The sequence below is a fragment of the Geotrypetes seraphini genome, chromosome 2 (genome assembly GCF_902459505.1).
Source record: "Geotrypetes seraphini chromosome 2, aGeoSer1.1, whole genome shotgun sequence".
Taxonomy (NCBI): Eukaryota; Metazoa; Chordata; class Amphibia; order Gymnophiona; family Dermophiidae; genus Geotrypetes; species Geotrypetes seraphini.
In genome coordinates, this window is record NC_047085.1 from 442,560,587 (window position 1) to 442,581,030 (window position 20,444).

Here is a 20,444-nt window from a genome sequence, read left to right on the forward strand (position 1 = left end):
ATGATACTTACCAGATATTGATAAGAATTACTTGCATGGACCAATGGAAAATATTCCCGAATGACAAAGTCCAACAGTTTCCTGCACAAGAAAAAAGATAATTCATCCAAATCATATAAAACCCATGTGAATTACACTAGTTGATCTTTACTGTGCAAATGTATAGCTAACATATTGCAAGGTCCCTTCTTTAGAAACAGAGAAAACGTAACGTAAAGCAAATCTACTATCCAGTGGTGTAGCATGGGTGAGAGGTGCACCTCCCCTGCCCTCTTCTCTGCCCACCTCCACACGCTCCTTCCCCATGCGCGCCGCTTCCCTTCCCACGCACCTCTGTAACGTTCCTGACGTGAGAAGCAACCCCCAACCTGCTGTTGTGCCAGCGTCGTCTTGTCCTCCGACATCACTTCCTAGGCGCGGGTCCAGGAAGTGACATCAGAGGAAAAGCCGATGCTGGCGCGACAGCAGGTTGGGGGTTGCTGTTCAAGCCAGGAACGTTACAAAGGAGGAAAGGAAGCTGCGCGCACATGTGTGGGGGGGCAGGGAAGGAGAGAGGGGTGGTGAAGAGGAGGATGGGTACCTGCTTCCTCACCAAGATGGTGCCCAGGGTGAACCACCCCTCCCCCATTACTAAGCCATTGCTACTACCCCTTCCTCTTCCTTAGACATCCCATGTACTTGTCCCCAAGCTTCCTTAAATTCAGATACAGGTTTCGTCTCTACCCCCTCCACCAGGAGGCCATACTATAAATTCACCACCCTTTCTGTGAAGAAATATTTCCTCTGGTTACTCTTGAATTTGTCCTGTTTCATCTTCATCCTATTTTTCCCTCATTCCACAACTTCCTTTCAGTTGAAAGAGATTGGCTTACTGTGCATTTATGCTTTGGAGGCATTTAAATTTCTCTCGTGTATCTTCCCTTCCCTCCTTTCTTCCAAAAGTATACATATTGAGATACTACTACTAGGTATCATTTCTATAGTGCTGTACATTACATTAACCATGTAAGAGACAGTCCCTGCTTGACAAAGCTTACTTAAGTCTGTCCCCATATATGTTATGATGCAGACCACTGAACATTTTTTGTAGCCACACTCTGGATCAACTCCATTCTGTTTATATCTTTTTTGGAAGATGCAGTTTTCAGAAATGTACACAGTACTCTAAATGAGGTTTCAACAGACACTTACACAGAGGCAATATCACCTCCTTTTTCCTGCTGGCTATTCCTCTCCCTATGTACCCAAGCATCCTTCTAGCTTTCACCATCACCTTTTTTATCTGTTTGGTAATCCTCAAATCATTATATACGATCACACCCAGATCCTGCCCCTCTTGCATAAAAGTACTTTCAACCCCTAAACTGTACTGCTCCTGCATTTTTTAGCAATGAATCTTAGCTGCCAAATTCTGGACTATTCCTCAAGCCTTGCTAGATCCATCCTCATACCATAAGGGGCGTCTACCCTTTTGTAGATTTTGGCGTCATACACAGAGAGGCAAACCTTATCAGACAGCCCTTCAGCAATATCACTTACAAAAACGTTAAAAAGTACCAGTCCTAGAACAGAAATTTCTGGCATATCACTGGTAATATCCCTTTCTCAAAATGTGTTCAATTTTCCAGGACCCTCTGTCACCTTCCACTCAACCAGTTCCCAACTCAGTCAGGCACCTTAGGGCCCATGCCAAGGGCACTAAGTTTATTTGCAACAAACAGGGGGAGTAGCTACATAGCGGAAATAACTAGCAACCTCCTCTATAAGGACGAAAGAATGTAGAGAATAAGATATATGAGTTCAGATAACTAAAATAAACATAAGTGTGTATAATTAGGATGAACATGGTACACGACACTGGCAAAATGCATGTAAGCAGGTAGGTTTTAGAACGAACACAGTACATGATACTAGCATTATGTATTCACTGTATGTATTGTGAGGCAGTGACCCTGTTTCCCAGAAAAAAAAAGGCTGAGGAAGAAGTCCCTAGCTAGGAGAGGGGGGAGAGAAGTAGAGAATTATTCCCCAGCCTTAAAAGCCAACCCCTTTCAACCCCAATCAAAAGAAGGAGCTCAGTGGGGATTGTGGCCCAAAACCACAAAAAGGGGTAAAGACCTAAGTCACCTAGTAAATGGAGAGAAGGAAATTCCTTCTCTGTGAAGCCTAAGCAATCTCCTGAGGGTGAAATTAAGCCAATGAAAGACTACAGAATCCACCAATAGTAAGAAAGAGGAACCCATGGAAGTGGGTGGGGAATGGGTGGAGAAAGCAGTGAGAGCTGTTGGGAGAAACACCCAGGGGAAGATTCTCAAAACTTTAACGTGGTCGCTAAACCGGTTCCAGCCAGTTTAGCGCTCAAGTATTTTAGCGGTGGATTATCATAACGGCTTACAGTGGTCTTTTCCGAGCTTCCTAGCAGTCATGCAAATGTATTACAATGAGGTCATTGATTGGCTCCGGCACTGACAGGAATGTAAGGTTTGACAGCTCAGACCTGCCAAAAAATTTGCTGCTGTCAAGCAATCCCCCTCCCTATGTGCTCACTGTACTGGGATAGTTACCACCCAAACTTTTCCATCACCATATGATAATTTTTGCATTTAACATACAGTAAGTACAAAACTTTGCTACACTTTGTAATCAGAAGCCATAATTTAACTGTGTAGTAATAACTAATTAGCTGCTTCGTGTATTTTTGCATTGAAGCACATTAATTAAAATAACATTTTACAAGCAGGAAACTTTGCAAATGGTGCTTTGTGTGCTACAGTGGCATGCAGAGAATGCTATAGGAAACATTGTACAGTATTTGGTGTGTTAGTGTAAAAAGCTCCATTTGTGGAATTTTTGCATTTTATTATATTGACCTGTCATGTAAATGGTTTCAAGTCAAAAGGATAATGAGAGTGGAGAACATGTACGTTTGAGCTGCACAAGATAATTTGCATATTTTGGATGAATAAAAGGTCTAACTAATGTGAATCTAACTAAATGACATCAGAGCTTAAAGCATTGGAAAGTTGATAATTTGCATCAAAAGTTGATTTGAACAGATTTCCTATTAACACTGTGCAGAAAATATACAGAAATTAAAGGAAATTGATACATTCATTCTTATTTAATAATTCTGGTACAGGTTTCACACATAAATTAGGACTGAATCCACTGAACAAAAAAAAACCCCAATCAATATTTGTGCAATTAACAAATACAAAATTAAATTCAGCCAAAGGATGTTAGTCTGATTCATCAGTGGGAATAAATTAAGGTACCAGGCCCTCGGTAAGACCATGTTTTTTTCTGACATTTTTAAGTTAGCACCCTCTTTTTCACAGAAAGATACTGTAAAGCCTAATCAACCACTTTCCAGTGCTTCCTACCCCAACATAATTATCTGGAATGTGCAAAACGCCTCTCTCTTTCCTTTCTCTTTAGGGACAATGCTACAATTTCCCAAATTCTCTATCAACATGAGCAGATAAACAGCATGAATTCTCTATCTGAATTAAGCAGATAAACAGCAAGAAAAGGGTTTCTAAATAAAAATGCAACAAATACAAATGAAAGAAATAGAAAAATGCAGAGAAGTCTAAACATTGTACAATTCACAATGCTAGTATGTCTATTCTGTCCCAATGGCCTGGAAAACATAACCAAATGACCAGAAAAAAAGAGCATGAAATTATCTTTATTATTCTCACCTCAGTAAGTCCAGTTCCTGTGAAAAAGCCAGCTCTTCTAATGAACCTATACGAAACCATGATTTGGCAACCCGCAGAACTACAGCACCTTCAAAAATAACCCAGGTCATAAAATACAGTGCATAAATGTTTACATTAACCGTAGAGAAAGAGTAAAATGGAGGCATTAATTTGAAACAATCTATAGGATGATATTAATAATAGAATAATAATCCAAACTATCATCACGTATTAAAGTGAAGCAACTCTTGGAGATGTTTCTAACTATATTGTTCTATGATCCCTATATGTGGAAATTGCATTATCGTACCTGAAAACTAAACAGATGAGTTTGAGATATTTCCTGAACATATTACTCTCTAAATTAATCATCTGACATTGGATACTAAGTGCTCCCTCCCAGAATAAACCCCCTTCCATTCTAGGACCCCCCCTCCCCTTCCCCACTCCCCATACTTTGAAAATAATTGGCAGGAGGGATGCCCACTCCCTCTTGCCTGAGCCCCGTCTCCCCCCATGCTCCCAAACCACTTATGTGAAGAAGACAGCAGGAAGGATGTCCAGTTCCTCCTGCTCACAGGTCCGCCTCTCCAAAATGGCAGGCCTTCCCCTTCCTAGTGCATCCTGGGATGCACGGAGAGGGGCCCCAACGCTTAAGCTTCTTTCCCCCTCAGTCTACCCTCTGCTGCGTCATGGCTCTTTCTGATGTAATTTCCTGTTGGTGGGACACAGCAGAAAGAAGACCCAGGACTGGCCGAAACCCTCCTGGTGTGCATGCTGCTACCAGCAAACAAGGTAATGTTTAGAGAGCCGCAGGAAAAGGAGGATGGGGAGAGAGAGGAAAGGGAGCAATGCCGGACTAGGGGCTGGAGAGAGAAAGGGAGAAATGTTGGGCTGAAAGAGGAGGGTGAGAAAGCTTTAGACCAGGTGAAGCACTGGAGGTGAGCTCAGAGGCTGGGGATTTCGGCACCCCATATTTCTAGCACCGCGGGTCAAAGCCTCACCTGATGCAATGGTTGTGCTGACCCTGCATTTTACTAAAATGCACTAAACAATTAGTGCATGAATTAGAGCATAGGAACACTTAATATAAGGTCATGATACCCATACACTATGCATAGTGCATACCCTATTATAAGACAGGAAATGGGCAGGTTAGGAGCAGGAAATGGGCATGGACTGCACATTGCAGGTAGCATGCTGTCATTTACCACCCACTATCACTGGTACAGATAGTGCTTCCACACTGCCAGAACATTTACAACACATTACAGAGTTTTCTCTGAGATAACTGCTTGGGCAGATACTGGGCACACTGCCGAGAACATCAAACAAGCGTTGCATTTACCATGAAATAGTCTTGGCACATGAAAGGAAACCTTATAGCAAAGAATCTACAAAATGTGCTTCTAAAGACACAACCAGCCCTAGGCTGATATAAATGCTTTCATCTAGATGTTAGCAAGAGCACATGTACATTATAATATACTCACATACTTGTATGCTCTACCTGCTCTCTGCCAATGTGAACACCTACCATCAAAGTATGTGCCATGCAAATACATACTTTTTATACTGTCGGTATACAGAAGAGGTCCTTTACACATATAAGTGACTAAAATACTAGAAAAAAGGAGGACAAAACTGCAGCACACGGGATATCAATAAAACACAGAGCATTGTACACAGACTAGTATTAATTCACTTCATATTTTACTAAAAGCAACCATAAATAAAACTGGAATCTGCAAATGTAATTTATTTATTTGGATTTATTAACCACCTTAATGAAGAGATTCAATCAAGGCGGTGTATAGCAAGTATTTAAAATGCCCACATGCCCAACATGCTTCGGCATTTCAGCACCTGCTTCAGGGGCCCCCAACATGTTTCAGGACCTCTTTTAAATTATATCTTGGGTTTCAGAACCTCTTTTAAATTGTTTAAGGTTTGAGGATCCCTGACGTGCAACCATAGAAGTACTATAAGTGATCGCCTTAGGTGGAATTACTGTCTGCAATTGTAAAAACTGCCTCTGAAGCAGACACCAAGATGCAAATCTCCTGAGGGTGAGCCAATGAAAGGGTATATGGGTCTTTTAATTACATTTTCTCAACCATATACATGGGTATATAGTTGAGTATATAGGTATTTTAATTACATTTACACTTTCCATTTTTATCTATGGCTGCTCCTAATAAAATTGAGACTCAAGTCAATTGATATTAGCCTGTGTACTCTGCTCTGCATTTTATTGAGTGACTTGAATACTGTTATTTAAATGTGTTGCTAGAGTCTAAAACTAGGCATGACCATACAGAATTACCTCCTTACTGTGCAATAATTCAAACCTTTACCACACTTTAGTAAAAGGATCCCTGAGATTAAGTAGTAGAATCTCTTTAAAGATGTTTCCTTAACTTTCCTCTCTGACCTGCTTTTTCCTTTCTTCCCCTGTTCTGTTTAATAAGCACATTTAGGAGTCATTTATTAAGAATTAATGTGCACTAATGCTATCATGCATTATTAACTGCAAGACCCTTATTATGAAAGAAACCTTGTAGTAAATAACATGCACTAATGGCATTAATGAAAGCTGTTAGTAATTGACTCTCTTAGGGAGAGTATTACTCATAGAGGTACAATAAAATACTTGTTGATGCTAAGATGTTCTTTATAGGAGCAACTATAGACCTTTTTGTTATATAATGAGGGTCACTTTCAATATGATATCTGAATCTTGAGTTTGGACGTTTTGCAGAAGACACACAAAATCCAGTACCAAACATGCCCATTTTCAAAATGGCAAAACGTCTATCTTTTTGAATTATTTAAAAAAAAATAAAAAAAAAAGTCCAAAAGAAAAATGCACAAAACAAGCCTTATTCACTAGTTTTAATGCTTGTATTAGTTATTTAGAATTTTATTATGTATGATGTCATTATTATATTGTATGCTGAGTACCTATTGTGTAAACCGCTATGAACTGCTGGTTAGGTGGTATATAAAAAAAAAATATTATTATTATTATAGGAGGGGCCAGTATTTGTAATAGACTGATCACACAGACATCCCAACTGAGCAATGGGACACACCTGAGGGGGCACTGCAGTGAACTTCACATAAAAGGTCCTAGGTACACATAACCCCCTTATAGTGTATGGTGAGCCCTCCAAAACCCACCCAAAACCTATTGGACCCAACTTCACACCACAACAGTAGCCCTTTTGCTTGCAGGTGACATCTATATGTAGGTACAGTAGGTTTTGGGTGGGTTTTGGTGTAGCAGTTAGAGTACAATATGGGCCTCCCCTTTTCTGCCATCCACTGCACTGACCACCAGGCTATTCCAGGACTGGCCATAACATCTGAAGTTGTCACACAGGCAGGTATGTACTGTTTAATTTAAATCTTTGGGGGGTAGGAGGGGGGGTTATGATTACATCCCTCCAGTGGTCATCTGGTTAGTTTGGGCAACTTTATGGCATTTATTTGTTGTTAAAACAGGTCTAGCTCCAAATGTCAAAATTGCGCCCTGGATGTTTTCTAAAATTTTTGATTATGGCAGAAAAATAACCAGGTCATAAGTCCACCCCAGTCCCACCCATACCATACCTCTAAAACACTCTGTTGAGATTTTGACAATAGAGAGCTACACAGGAACAGGGTCAGTGGGAATGCTGCAGGAATAGAAGTTACTCTTGCGGGGCTTCCACAGGAGTGCACCTATCTCCAACCCGGCTCTAGACTTCTAAGTACTGCTTCCTCCTTCCTTCTTCAATTCAGTTACACTTGCCATCTTATATGGCAGTAAGGCAGTGGTACCTACACGCTGCCCGTGGCTGACCCGGAAGACTTTCCTCTGATACTAGGATTTTGCATCAGAGGGAAGGCTTCCAGATCTGCTGAGGGTAGGCTTTTTAAAGATGTCAAATGCAACTGAAAGGAAAAAGGAAAGAAGAGGAAGAGGAAGCGGTACTTGGAAGTACAGAGGCAGGTACACTTCCACGGGAAGTGTGGTGTGGCATCCAAATCTAGAGACATAGAATGGAGTGAATGAAGGAAAGAAGAGTACAAACTTGGACACAGAATGGGAGAATGTAGGGAGGGAAGAGAAAGGGAGAATTGTTGGGCATAGAGGGAAAGAGAGAGAGTACACACGGGGAAAGGAAGAATGAGAATTGTTGGGCTTAGGGAGGGAGACAAAATTGTTGGGCATGGTGGTGGAGAGGAGTGAGGTAGAGATGCATGGGGGAGAGATGAGAGATGAAACTCATGATTTCTTATAACACCCCCTAATTCAAAATTGTAAGCCGCATAGAAGGTTTTTTCCCCCAATAGGTGGGGTAAGAAATTTAAAATAAACTTGAAGCTTGATGAAAGGGGGAAAATGGTGGTGGAGTGACAGATCCTGCATGGGAATGGAAAGGGATGCGAGAGGGAAAAACGTTAAGACATGGTGATGGAGGGAGGGAAGGAAGGAAGGAAGAGATGCGGCATGGGGCTGGAGAGGGGTGATTAAACGAAAAATGTTGGGCATGGGGCTGGTGGGGAAGGACAAAAGACACTGCACAGGGTGGGGATGAGAAAGAGAGAAATGTTGGATGTGGCAGTAGAGGTGTTTGGAGAGATGTATCTTGGATCCAATATCTATCTCTCTTTTCCCACTCCCTATGCAGCAAGGGAGTGAGTGAGAGATGGTGGACAATGAGTGAGAAGGAGACATGTTGGTCATGCAGGTGGAGGACAGAGAGGAAGAAATGCTGTGCAGAAGGGGGAAGGGAGAAAAAGGAAGATGTTGGATCCAGGGGCAGAAGGAAGTGAGGATGCTGTACAATGGGAGGGACAGAAGAGAGGAGACATGCTGGACCATGATAGGAGGAACTGGAAAAAAAAAGATGGGACAGGAAGATGCTGGTGGGGTGGAGTGGGAGAGGGATATTTCAGGCTTTGAGGGTGGGGAAAGGAGAAAGAGGGAGCAAATACTGGGTAGGAAGGGTGAAGAGAGGGAGAAGCTGGGAATGGTGGCACTATATGGGAGAGGCGAGACAAAGCAAGATGGTGCAGGGGTGAATGAGATGATAGTGATTATAGTAGGTACAAATATGGTAATAGGCAGTAGATTAAAGATGGAAGAAAACGGAAGAGTGGGTAAGAGAATAATATGTAAATTTGTTAGGAAGGTGAAAAGTAAAGACAAGAAGGGAGAAAGAGGGTGAAATTTAAGTGAACTGAGGTAGAAAAAAAAAGGGAGGAAAGAGCTGAATGGAAAGGTTAATATGTCAGAGGCAGTTGGCATGGCAGGGTTTAAAATGGGTTTGGATAATTTCCTAAAAGAGAAGTCCATAGGCCATTATTGAGAAGGCCTGGGGCAATCCACTGCTTATTCCTGGGATGAGCAGCATAAAAAGAGACTACTGTCCAAGTCCTAGGGCAGCACCGGTTCTATGGCCTGAATATTTAACAATCATCGTACTGTGGCATGCACTGTGACTGCTTTGTTTGGACATCCTATGGGAGAGTCTGTAACCCAATCTGTCAGAGGCCAAGAAAAGACCAGTTTGTAGCCTGACTGAATGATGACCAGGACCAACTGGTTGGATGTGATGTGCATCTAGGCATGCAGGAAGCTGTGAGTCTGCCTCTTATAAGCAGATACCTGAAGGAATCCCCCCCCCAGCCCATTGTAAGTGTGCCTGTTTGGCAGAGGGAGCTGCACGGGAGGCGAATGGCTGGTTACACCTGGAGCTTGAGAACCTCTGCCTGTATCCCTTGGAAAAACTCCAACACATGGAACTGGAATAAGGGCGGGAATGCCTCGAGCCTCAAAAATGATAGCGTCCTGAATCTCCAGAGAAGCAGGATCTGCTGACAGAGTCTTAGGATGAAAGTCCACCACAGAATTCATGAGGTCGTTCAGGCCTTAGCCAAAGAAAAACTGACCCTGAAAAGGGTGCCTCATAAGAGTAGCTGTAGAGGAAGATAGACTGGCCCAGAGTCTGAGCCAGAGCAGACAGCAAGAAGTCATTGTTCTTATGCTGATGTCTGAACCAGAACCCAAATAAGGACATACAGAGCATCAGGAACATCAGCTACACCAGAGAAGAGAAGCTGAGCAGGAGGCTATGCCATTATTTGCCAAGGTGCTCAACTGGAACAGACCAGCGCTAGAGACAAGAACGCCGCCAAGGAAGCCAGGACATTGAGAGCCACTGCTGCAAAAGGTCTACAGAGAACTAATCTGCATGCCCGGGAGCACCAATCCACCTGTGCTGGGAAGGAAGGAGCACTTAAGACACCTGAGAAACCGAGGATCCATGCTAGAGGAGCCCATGTCCTGAGAGCAGACTGTCAGGAACAGGATGCCAATAAAATGCAGAAGACAGAGAACTCACATGAAAGAGGAAGAAGTTGAAAGAATTGGCTGTGGGTCCAAAGGGAGCTCATAAAGAGACTTGAAAAGAGATGCAGTAAGGCAGCAGACTGAAAAAAATGCAGAACCATGGGATCGTCCCCAGGGTAGAAAACCAGAGAAGGATCCACAGATCAGACATGCTGGCGCAGATCCTCAGCCACAGGAAAAGCATCCCCAGAAAAGAAGGGGATGAACAATTGATCCCCAGCATGAGTACCACAAAGAGCAGGCTTTGCTAATAGGACACGCTCAGGAAGGCAAAGCCGCAGAGAGACAAGTCCAAGGTGCAGGATGACTGTGTAGTAGAAGCACGGCTATTCTGACATGCAAGGCACAAAAATGTCAGAAATTTGAGAGGTCATCCTAACCATGGAGTGTGTAGTCACCCTCAGATGATTGAAACCTGTGTTTCCCGGGCTGCGGGGCATATGTATCCCTTCATGCAGAAATGGTAGTGTTTTTGGCCCAGAAAACAGAGAAGGCCGCCCTTTTTGTCACCTGTTTAGATAGGGGGAAGGCTAGGCTTCACGCTCCCACAGCACATGGTGCAGAAACACTCCTGAAGCACAAAATTTGCACAATCCTGGAATGAATTTGGAGCCCAAGGATCCCATCCCAACAAGTACTGAGGCAAAAAAACGCAGTTTTTGAAGTGCAGTGAACTTAAAAAAAAAAAAAGTTGGGAAAAATCCAAGGGCTGCCACTATGAAATTCATAATAGTAACAACAAAGAGGCACAACCAGTCACAACAGGGTTTGGATGGGGGGTGCTCAGAATAAGCTGCAGTACTAACCTGAAACAACTCCACTCAAGAAGTAAAGGGCGCTCTCAGTGTGAACCATCAGCAATGGGAGCAAAAGCTCCGATGCTTCACTTCCGGGCTGAGGCAGGAAGCCTCCACCACCACACCATCATTGAGCCCCCTATGTGTATATAATAATGAAAGACACCTACAATAAGGCCCTAAATAAATAATGCAATCCAAACAAACCCGTGAGCAATTTAAACTCAAACGGTGGAGATACAAGCTGAGCGACCCCCACACAAACCCTGCCAGCCGAAACCCGCCAAGCTAACTACAACGCAATATCAAAACATACTTAAACACAATCAAAAAAATACTTATCTAAACCAAACTGCCACAATAAGAACGCCATGAAATTCATGCCAAAATTGCAATATTTTTCATAGTAATCAAAGTCTAAAAACAACAATTTTATGATTTTTCAGGTGCGGGAACATAGGGGACATGCAGAAACCTCCAAAACAGTGAAATTCAGACCCCCCCCTGAATCACCTCACAGGCTGTGACAGCCTTACTCACTGTGACCTGTGCTGGAAATGTGGTGCAGCCTGCCTTAGCTCTCTCACAGTAGCTGGATGAGAAGAAATCACTGCCTCATGTTGGGAATGTCTCTTCTAAGCTGATCTTCAGGCTGCCAGTGTCTAACGGTGTCTAACCGTTCCTCGCAGATTAATGGACGCACTACTTGGACAGGTGGAGGAGAAAACGCAGCTGGCACACTGTGAGACACTGCTGAGCCCCCAAAGGATGCTCAACAGCCTGTGCTCAAACCCTTGCTTAATAGAGGGTGAGAGAAAAGTGGGGACAGCTCCGAGCTTCACAGAAACTAATGCAGGCTGGCCAACAGGTACCACCAGGGATTGGCCTGCCAGCTGCAGACCGGAGTCTACATTTTCTCTACACAGGCAGAGCTGAAGAAATGCTGCAAGCACAAAGAAATCCCCAAAAGGGACTAAAAACATCAAAATAAAATAAGAAAGGGAGAGCAGAAAATAAACATTCCTTCAGGTATGTGTGCAGAAGGGGAAAAACAGAAGGTGGTGCTATAGCTCCCAGAGAAGTACAGGGGAATCACATAAAAATCCATAGTGGATTCCTTCTGCATATAGCACATGGCCATTGGGATACAATCCACTTGTCTCTATAATGTCTCACCTATTGCACTGGAAAATTTGTTTTACTACTTGGGACCTGAGTTAGCCACTGTTAGAAACAGGATGATGGGTTTGATGGACCTTCGGTCTGTTCCAGTAGGCAATTCTTATGTTCTTATGTTAATTCTGTGTAACCTAGCTTTTAGAAGTGTTAAAAGCAACTTTTCTACCAGAGTACTTTCCTAGGAAATGCAAGCACTTCAGGAAATAGCCCCTCCCTGCTAAACACTGGCTCTAAGCACCTACGGCAATTAAGGACAATTGCTCCAAGATTCTGAATCTCAATTGATTTATCAATACAGACTTTACCAAATCTGCAGCTCACTTAAAACACAGGATTTTCCAAACTTGAAGTCTCCTGTGTCACAAAGCACACAGGATTTAAATAGTTATTTTCTTAACCTTTTTACAGTGCAGAAAAACAGGATTTTCAAAACTTATAGCTCTCCTTGTCCTAGAGCAGAATACACAGGTTTAAAAAAAACAAAACAGTGTTTCACAATTTTCTTATACTGTTTCCTAAGAGAAGGACGCTAAGAGAAAATATTGCTTAAAGTCAGTAGACAGCAGAGAACCAAACTTCCCAGTACTGTTAAGAACAGAGGGGTTCCCCCCCCCTAACAAGAATCAGTATAGGGAAGAGAGAGAGAAGGATCTATGCAGGTACAAAATGTTATAATCTCAGTAATACCAGAAATATGAAATTCTGTGTAACTTAGCCATCTTCCCGGAAAGGCTATGACTAATTATTAGGGATGTGCGGGGAAAAAAAATTATTTTAATTTAGTTTTTTGTGTTGTTTGAGGGGGGGGGTTTGTATTGTTTTTGTAAAAGTTCATTTTGTTTTTATCTTTTTTTTTTTTTAAGAGTACAGCTGGACAAGACCAACAATAAAGTAACAAAGACGTCAAGCAGCAAGGTAGAAATGCTCAAGCCTACCCTAAGCTGGTTTCTGCTGGGCAAGTCAGGAAACAGAAACTATGGGCTCCTTTTACTACGCTGCACTAGCATTTTTAGCGCGCGCTGAAGATTAGTGCATGTTAACCTCCACGCTACACGAAAATCCTAATGCAAGCTCTGTGGAGGCGTTAGCGTGTAGCGCATGGGGCAATGTAGCGCGTTCTAAAACCGCTAGCGCTTTTTAGTAAAAGGAGCCCTATGTTTACTAGAAATATAAGACACAGCTAGGCATGAGCTGGCTATAACAGACTTCCAAGGGGCAAAATAGCTCTTCTGAAGGTGGCTGACTTCTAGCCCAAAGGTCATAGATTCAAGATTGGCTTAAATATAGTAATACCATATTATAGCTATTATAGAAAAAAATATTGAAACTTAACTACACTGGAAAGAAACTTGCCATTTGGGGGGGTGGTTCCAGTCCTTTTGGCTAAGACTCAAATTTAACTGGATTTTTCTATCAGGGTTTGTTTGTTTTCTTAAATTTAGGTGAGTGTTAATCTTTCAGTACCTTTACTTTGGCTGATTTTTCTGTCACAGAGACCCTCAGAGATTCCTGAGGCTTGAAAATTAGACTAGACCAATGAACCAATCAGGAGACAGGAACTAGCAGACTCTCAAGAGGCAGAATATCTCTTCCTGGAAGGCAGCTACCTTCCATCTTAAAAGTTACAGGTTCAAGGATGGCTGATGCCTAATAACTATTAACACTGAAAAAAATGCTGAAATATAACAGACCTTTCATTTTGTGGATTTATTCCTGTTGGAATGATCGTTTAGGAATGCACATCTTTAATAATTAAGGCAAAAGAGACTGCATGCTAAGGTGATACAGTGGTCAGCACAAATGATCTCAAGAAATCGCCGTTACTTTAGTCATTTTGTGTATTTTCTGACAGAGAAGCCCCTGTCAAGTCCCAAAGGCCTGCCGTAAAGCCAGCTCTCCCTAAAATAAAGCCTTTACACCAAGCCAAAAGCCAGGCTTTAACCATGCCAGAGAGAAAAGAGAAAATGCAGGTGAGTCAACAACCAGGAATTCAGGCAGAGAGGGCACCTAAAACACAATCTAGCCTCTATTATTTCTTTCCCTGCTCTAAGGAGAAAGAGAGTCAACACAGATGGGGGCGGAGTACCAAGTTCTGCAGTCACATAAGCCTCAAGCAGGAGGAAGGCAGGTGAATAAATTAACCCTAGCTGACTCTAACAAGGGAAGCAGAATGCAGCACACTCAGAGCAGCCCAGCCACCTTTGCAAGCCACTAGGAACAACAAGCAGGGAGATGAATCCAGCAGCTAGCTAGGTACTTTGAATTCCCAGGGGAGCCTGAGGGGGGTAGGGCTAGAGTTTCTTTCAGACGCAGAAGAACCTGGCCAGGAAACTTTCCTAAACACCCAGAGAGGGGGATGGGAGGTGGAGAGTGAAGCAGGGGAATTCATGAAGACAGAAAACAATGACTATAGCCCCAGTGGCCCAGGGTGGGGGTGCTGCAGTGAGGCTGAAGCACAGTTAAGTGTGCCAGAGGAATGTATGGAAACCTGATTTAAAAGTTATAAGCTGGGATATTCCTCCATTGAAAGTAAAGACTGCAAGGAGAAGCCTATGCTTACTTAATGTCATAGAAGCAGCAAGGCAGCAGTGCCTGTCCATTTGAATCAGGCTAAAAAGCCTTATTATCAAGCAAGGTCCCTAAGCTCAAAAGCTCAAGGACTGTGGTGGCATTTTGGGAGGGGCCTGAACATCTGAATACAAAAGGGAGGCTTGCTTCCACACAGACTGTAGTGCAGGCTGTGAAAGTCCTTAGTGGGACAAAGTGCTAATAATAATAAAAGTCAAAAGAAGTTTTTTTTTCCCTTATACTATGGTGTAGAGAAGTGCTGGTACCTAAAATGCCAGAGTAGTGCTGGCAAGGTCTGTTGCATAAAGTGGCCAGCAGCCCTAAGAGGGGCATACTAGCCTATTAAGGGACGGAGAAGTCCTATTTTGATCTTGTTTTTGCTTATAAAGTGAGGACCAGGACTATCCAGTCCATGGACTATATTGCTGATAATAGACACTGGACCTATGGAAAGGGAACTGTGTGTTATATGCTTGTTTTGGATTTTATTTTTCCTTATAATAAACCTTGTGAAGTTTTGTTTGAACTGAATCCAGTGTCCGGGTTTTCCTTTCACCGACCACATAAGGGTGCACAAAAATCTTACCTGTGATCCGAGACGGGTTTTCCCACTTGCTCAGGGCCTGGCCTGGCCACAATTTTAATAAATAAATGATTTACATTTAAAGATCAGACCTGAACCATAAGACATATGACAGGTTAAATTACATATATACAAAATGGAACGTACAATAGCAACGCAAAAAAGTTATTTTGGTAAATTTCAGAAGATCTGGGGACCATTAACAGATTTTTGTAACAAATGATTAACTTTTCCCAAGATAAGATATTTGATTATAGGGGAAATGGGTGGGTTTTATTTTTGTTATTTCATAATATATGATTATATCAATAGTTTCAATGTAATGACATTTGTATGTAATATTGTGATGGGAGGGGAGGATTTTCTATTTAATAAGAATAATTTAAATATTAGGTTTATTAAATAATATTTTAAAATATTATGGAATATTAATTTGTAATGAAATGTTATACTTAATGTATTATATGAGAGTTAATCAAGTGTGTATTTTTAGTTAATATGAGTTTATCTGCTACACTTGTTGTAACATGCAAAAATGAATAAAGAATTTAAAAAAAAATAAAGATCAGACCTGATATTTGGACATCAATAGTGTTTTTGAAGTATGACATACCTCTTTCTTTGTTATGATTTCCATTGTAGAACTGATCTCGCCATACACCATCATCACTCACAACTAGACTGGAAAATGAGAAATCATCATGAATCATGTCAGGTTTTCATCTCAGAAACAAAAAAAAGACAATGAAGGCGACCTCGGGGTGCTACTGCGCTTTATTTGTTCACACAGCGACTCGATATGTACGTGTTTCGGCCAGCATGGCCTACATCAGGAGTCTGAACAAAATATTAAAACCTAATACTCTATTATCTTGTCCTTGATATGATGCGGTTCCAATGGATGCCAAAATTATGTGGCACAAAGAAGGATGATGCATTATCTCCTCAAGTGTACCTCTGTTCAGACAAATGGTGTGAAAACCCACAAGGGAAGGGATGACCTTAGATCTAGTGCTCACAAATAGAGAAAGTATGTCTAACATTCAGGTGGGTGCCCAACTGGGCAGAAGTGATCATCAAACAGTATGGTTTGGTATGAGAGCTAATCAGTGCAATCAGCGTTTGGCTCTAGGAGAAAAAGTGAGCCAATACCTGGCAGCTCTGCTCGTAGGAATTCCAAGATAGTGCATTGCCTCACTACACAAGAATTCTCGCACAGAGGAGCGAAGCACAGCTCTTCCATCTCCATCCCTGTCAGAAGAAAATGCAAAATGAAAGTCAAGAGTGAGATGGCAGAAAGATAGATCCTGTCTCTGTGTTATGGCCAAGGCCACTAGCTATCTATGACATTGCTAGCCTGAAAATCTGTTGTTTTTGCAGTGTCTCCTTATTTACATTTTCACATTTTAAAAATAATTATTTGACACCTAGGCAGGAGAAATTTTTTAGTAGAAACAAGCTCAGTATTCTTAAATGGACTCAGGCAGGGTAAGAACAGATATAAAATCACACTAAGCAGGCAGAATACATTTTTTTCTTAAGCACTGTCCCTTTGGAATTCCTTACCATCTTCTCAATCTAAAATGAGGGGACATAGGATAAAGGTGAAAGAAGTAACTTCAGAAAACACTTTTTCATGGAAAAGGTGGTAAATGTGTGGATCGGCCTTCTGGTGGTGGAGACAAAGTGTATCTGAATTCAAGAAAGAATGACTGGTTAATATAGATTTGTGTGACTGAGTTTCCATCCCAGCTGGGGTCTTTAATGTGCATGTTGATGATAGGTATTGGATTCTTATGTAGATTAGTTGCTTGATGCTCTAGGTTGGACACAACTGGTAGCCTCTTCTACTCATGATAAAGAACACATACTTGATATTGTTTTCATCAACTCCACCCTCACACTAGGAGGTCAAACGGAAAAAATTATATGATGGCCTCCTGGCCACTCAAGTAGCCAAACTAGACAACCAAATCGCCAATCTACTGACGGCATCCCTCGACTACAAGACTTTTAGAAAAGAAATAAAGACCATACTCTTCAAGAAAACTCTGAAAAAAGAAGTAATACCGCAAGTCTCAAACTCCACCTCTCACTAAAGCCAACTACCCCAAACAAATAACCTTACCCATTTCTTACTCTTTTTGAAAATGACCAATTTTTTTTTGTAAGTTCTTGTTGTAATACATCTTGGATAATTCTTTTGTAATCCGCCTTGAACTGCAAGGTAATGGCGGAATAGAAATCCGTAATATAATGTAACTCAGATTAACCAGATCCTCCCTGTGCCTTAGTCAGATGATCATCATCTCATTAGCTTCTTTATAGTGTTAGATACTATTCTCGCCTCTTCTCCTCACACTTTTTCTAAATTTAGGGCTAGATGCACAAAACTCTATGATCATGTACTGATGGTCACTAAACCAGTTTGACTGGTTTAGCGACAGATGGAATTTGCCAACCCAATTCTCAAAATGACTCACCGCATGGTTTTTCGTGGAGCCTTACATTCTCCAATTCTGGTAGGTAAGTGAAGTCATTAATATAAAAACGAGCCATCCAATCGATGGCCTAACATTGCATGCCAGAATTGGATCGGTAATAACGACCTGAAAAAACCAACATATCTGCCTATTTTTTTTTTTTTCATTTTTTTCCTATAGGCACAATATCTGGCCCATTAATAAAAAAAAAATAAAATCGAGCTGTCCCCCACCCCGACAACCCCCCAGAACCAAAATATTGACAGGAGGGATGTCCACTCCCTCCTGCTGCCATGACCCTCCCTCTGCTAGGAGCCCCCAGAACTGACATATCCCCTCCCCTTCCCCACTTTACCAACAAACAGCAGAAGGGATGCCCACTCCCTCATGCCACTGGATGCCTCCCTGCCTCCCCACCAAACTACTCCATATAAACTCCGAAACTCTGAACCTCCCCTGTACCTGTAAATTAGGATGACAGCAGGCGGGATGCCCAGCCCCTCCTGCTCGCAGGCCTGCCACTCCAGAATGGCGGACCTTCCCCTTCCTGGTACATCCTGGAATGCACAAGGAGGGGCCTAAGGCCCTGATTGGCTCAGACGCCTAAGGCCCCTCTCCTCCTTAGGCATTTGAGCCTGCCCAAGGTCCCTCCAAGGGGAGGAGCCTTTGGCGTCTGAGCCAATCAGGGCCTTTGGCTTCTCCCTGTGTATCCTGGGAAACACAGAGAGGAGTCAAAGGTCCTGACTGACTCAGTTGCCTAAGGCCCCTCCTCCAGCTGCTCTTAAATTATACACCCAACACATTCCTGGATATCTGTAGTGTTTCAGCAATTGTTTTAGCCAATATTTGCCGATCTGCCAAAACCAGGTCATGGACAAGGTCAACAATTTCTGGAGTTGACACCATTTGAGACCTCCCAGAACTTGCTGCATCTTCAGTCTCGAAATCTTCATTCTAAAAGTCTGCATATTACTTCTTCACTATGGCATATTATGGGCATTTGTCACTTAGGGCTCCTTTTACAAAGGTGCACTAGCATTTTTAGCGCACGCACCGGAGTAGTGCACGCTATAGCGCGCGCTACCTAAAAAACTACCACCTGCTTAAGAGGAGGCGGTAGTGGCTAGCGCACACTGCATTTTAGCGCACACTATTCTGCGCGTTAAGGCCCTAACGCACCTTTGTAAAAGGAGCCCTTAATGTTTCCATCATACATTCATGGATTTCCTTTGAAGTTCTTCTTCAGGAATAGGAACTTCATGATGGCTTGGAGTTCCACTCTTGAAAATTTCACATATTTTGCTGACATGGTTCAATCAATGAACTGAAACAATGTCAAAACATAGCATTATGATTCTGCAAATTGGCATTTTGCAAAATAAAATAACACTCTTTTCAGCTACAGTGGCAAAATAACACTCAGAAATTAGGAAGTTGATTGGGCTGAGAACTTTTCAGCACCCCCACTTAGTGTTCTTTAATACTGACCCCATACATCCTGCCTCTCACTGCTGCAAAAAAATTATGGACTGCGGTTTTGACCATAGTTTACCGTGAATATGGAGTTTTTCCAGACCCTTTTAACTGAAGCTCCCATCGATCTCCATACCTGCAAAAATAAGAAACTACAGTTCTAAACCAAGATAGGGATAAAAATATTCCAAATGGAAAATAATTTTCATAATTTTCAAACAGAATGTTATACCTATTAGTATATGCCCCAATCAAGTGTGCTCTTCCATCCCCAAGCTGTCCTGCCCAGATGCCAAACTAGAATGAAAAGAAGTGAATATGGTTAACAGGTTTCCTCCATAGTTATTTTACTGTTTTATTACACAGCTTCATATCCATACTTTAATGGGTGATTTGCACAAGTGTATTACCAGGATAACATGTAATAATGTGCATATTACCTACAGCTACCATTAGTTCTAATAGAGCTTATTTAGTAATGGCACATGTTATTGTGTCCTAATCTGTTCTGTCATGATCACAAACTTCCACGAATAGGCCTGTAATCAATGTTGTGAATGAAATTCTCAGTTAATAAGTGTCTCTAAGGAGGGAATTCATCAAGTGGTGCTAACCGATTTAGCATGTGATGATTAGATACCAATTATATTCCTATGGGCATCTCAGTGCTTAGCATGCCCTTAAGCTCCCTTTTATGAAGCCGCATTACAGTTCTTTATCGCCAGCCACTGAGGTAAAAGCACTGAGTGTTGGATCTTTTTACCACAGTGGCCGGCGATAAAAAAACCCCTAAAATGGCTCTATAAATGGGAGCCTTAATCGGTTAGCACCCCTTGATGAATTCCCACCCCCCTAAGTTATTTGCTACTATTTATTTCATAATTCTAAGTACCAGTGTTCATTGTATTTGTACAATATGACAAGTAGAAGCTGTCGGCTCCCCAGGACAGGGGCAAACAGTCCGCTTGTATCCTACATAAAGAATAGAAATTTATAAGGAAAATACAATTACAACAATCCTAGTTATATAAATACCTGTTTATTTAAGTAATCTGGAGAGCTGTAAGTATAAACTGAGATTACAAGTTCTGCCTATTTCAGTAATGTGGAAAGTTGTGTAGCTCTAAGCAAAAAAAAAAAAAGTAACTCCCTATAATTTTTTGCCGTTTTTGCAGCAACCATTTTGAATTTTAAAGAGAAATTTTACATACTTATTTAGTCATTACACTTACATATTACTGTTAAACAATATTA

At 41.9% G+C, this 20,444-nt stretch overlaps 1 protein-coding gene across 1 annotated transcript in view; it reads right to left on the bottom strand.

Annotated features, from left to right (window-relative positions):
• Positions 1-20,444, bottom strand: part of LOC117354928 (protein adenylyltransferase SelO, mitochondrial-like) — a 96,016-nt gene that overhangs the window by 52,016 nt on the left and 23,556 nt on the right. Inside the window, exons 5-10 of the mRNA XM_033932890.1 lie at positions 19,423-19,487; positions 19,270-19,326; positions 16,387-16,485; positions 15,848-15,915; positions 3,705-3,792; positions 12-81 (exon numbers count right to left, since the gene is read on the bottom strand). Coding sequence (XP_033788781.1) covers positions 12-81; positions 3,705-3,792; positions 15,848-15,915; positions 16,387-16,485; positions 19,270-19,326; positions 19,423-19,487 — 447 coding nt within the window. The remainder of the gene's footprint in view (positions 1-11; positions 82-3,704; positions 3,793-15,847; positions 15,916-16,386; positions 16,486-19,269; positions 19,327-19,422; positions 19,488-20,444) is intronic.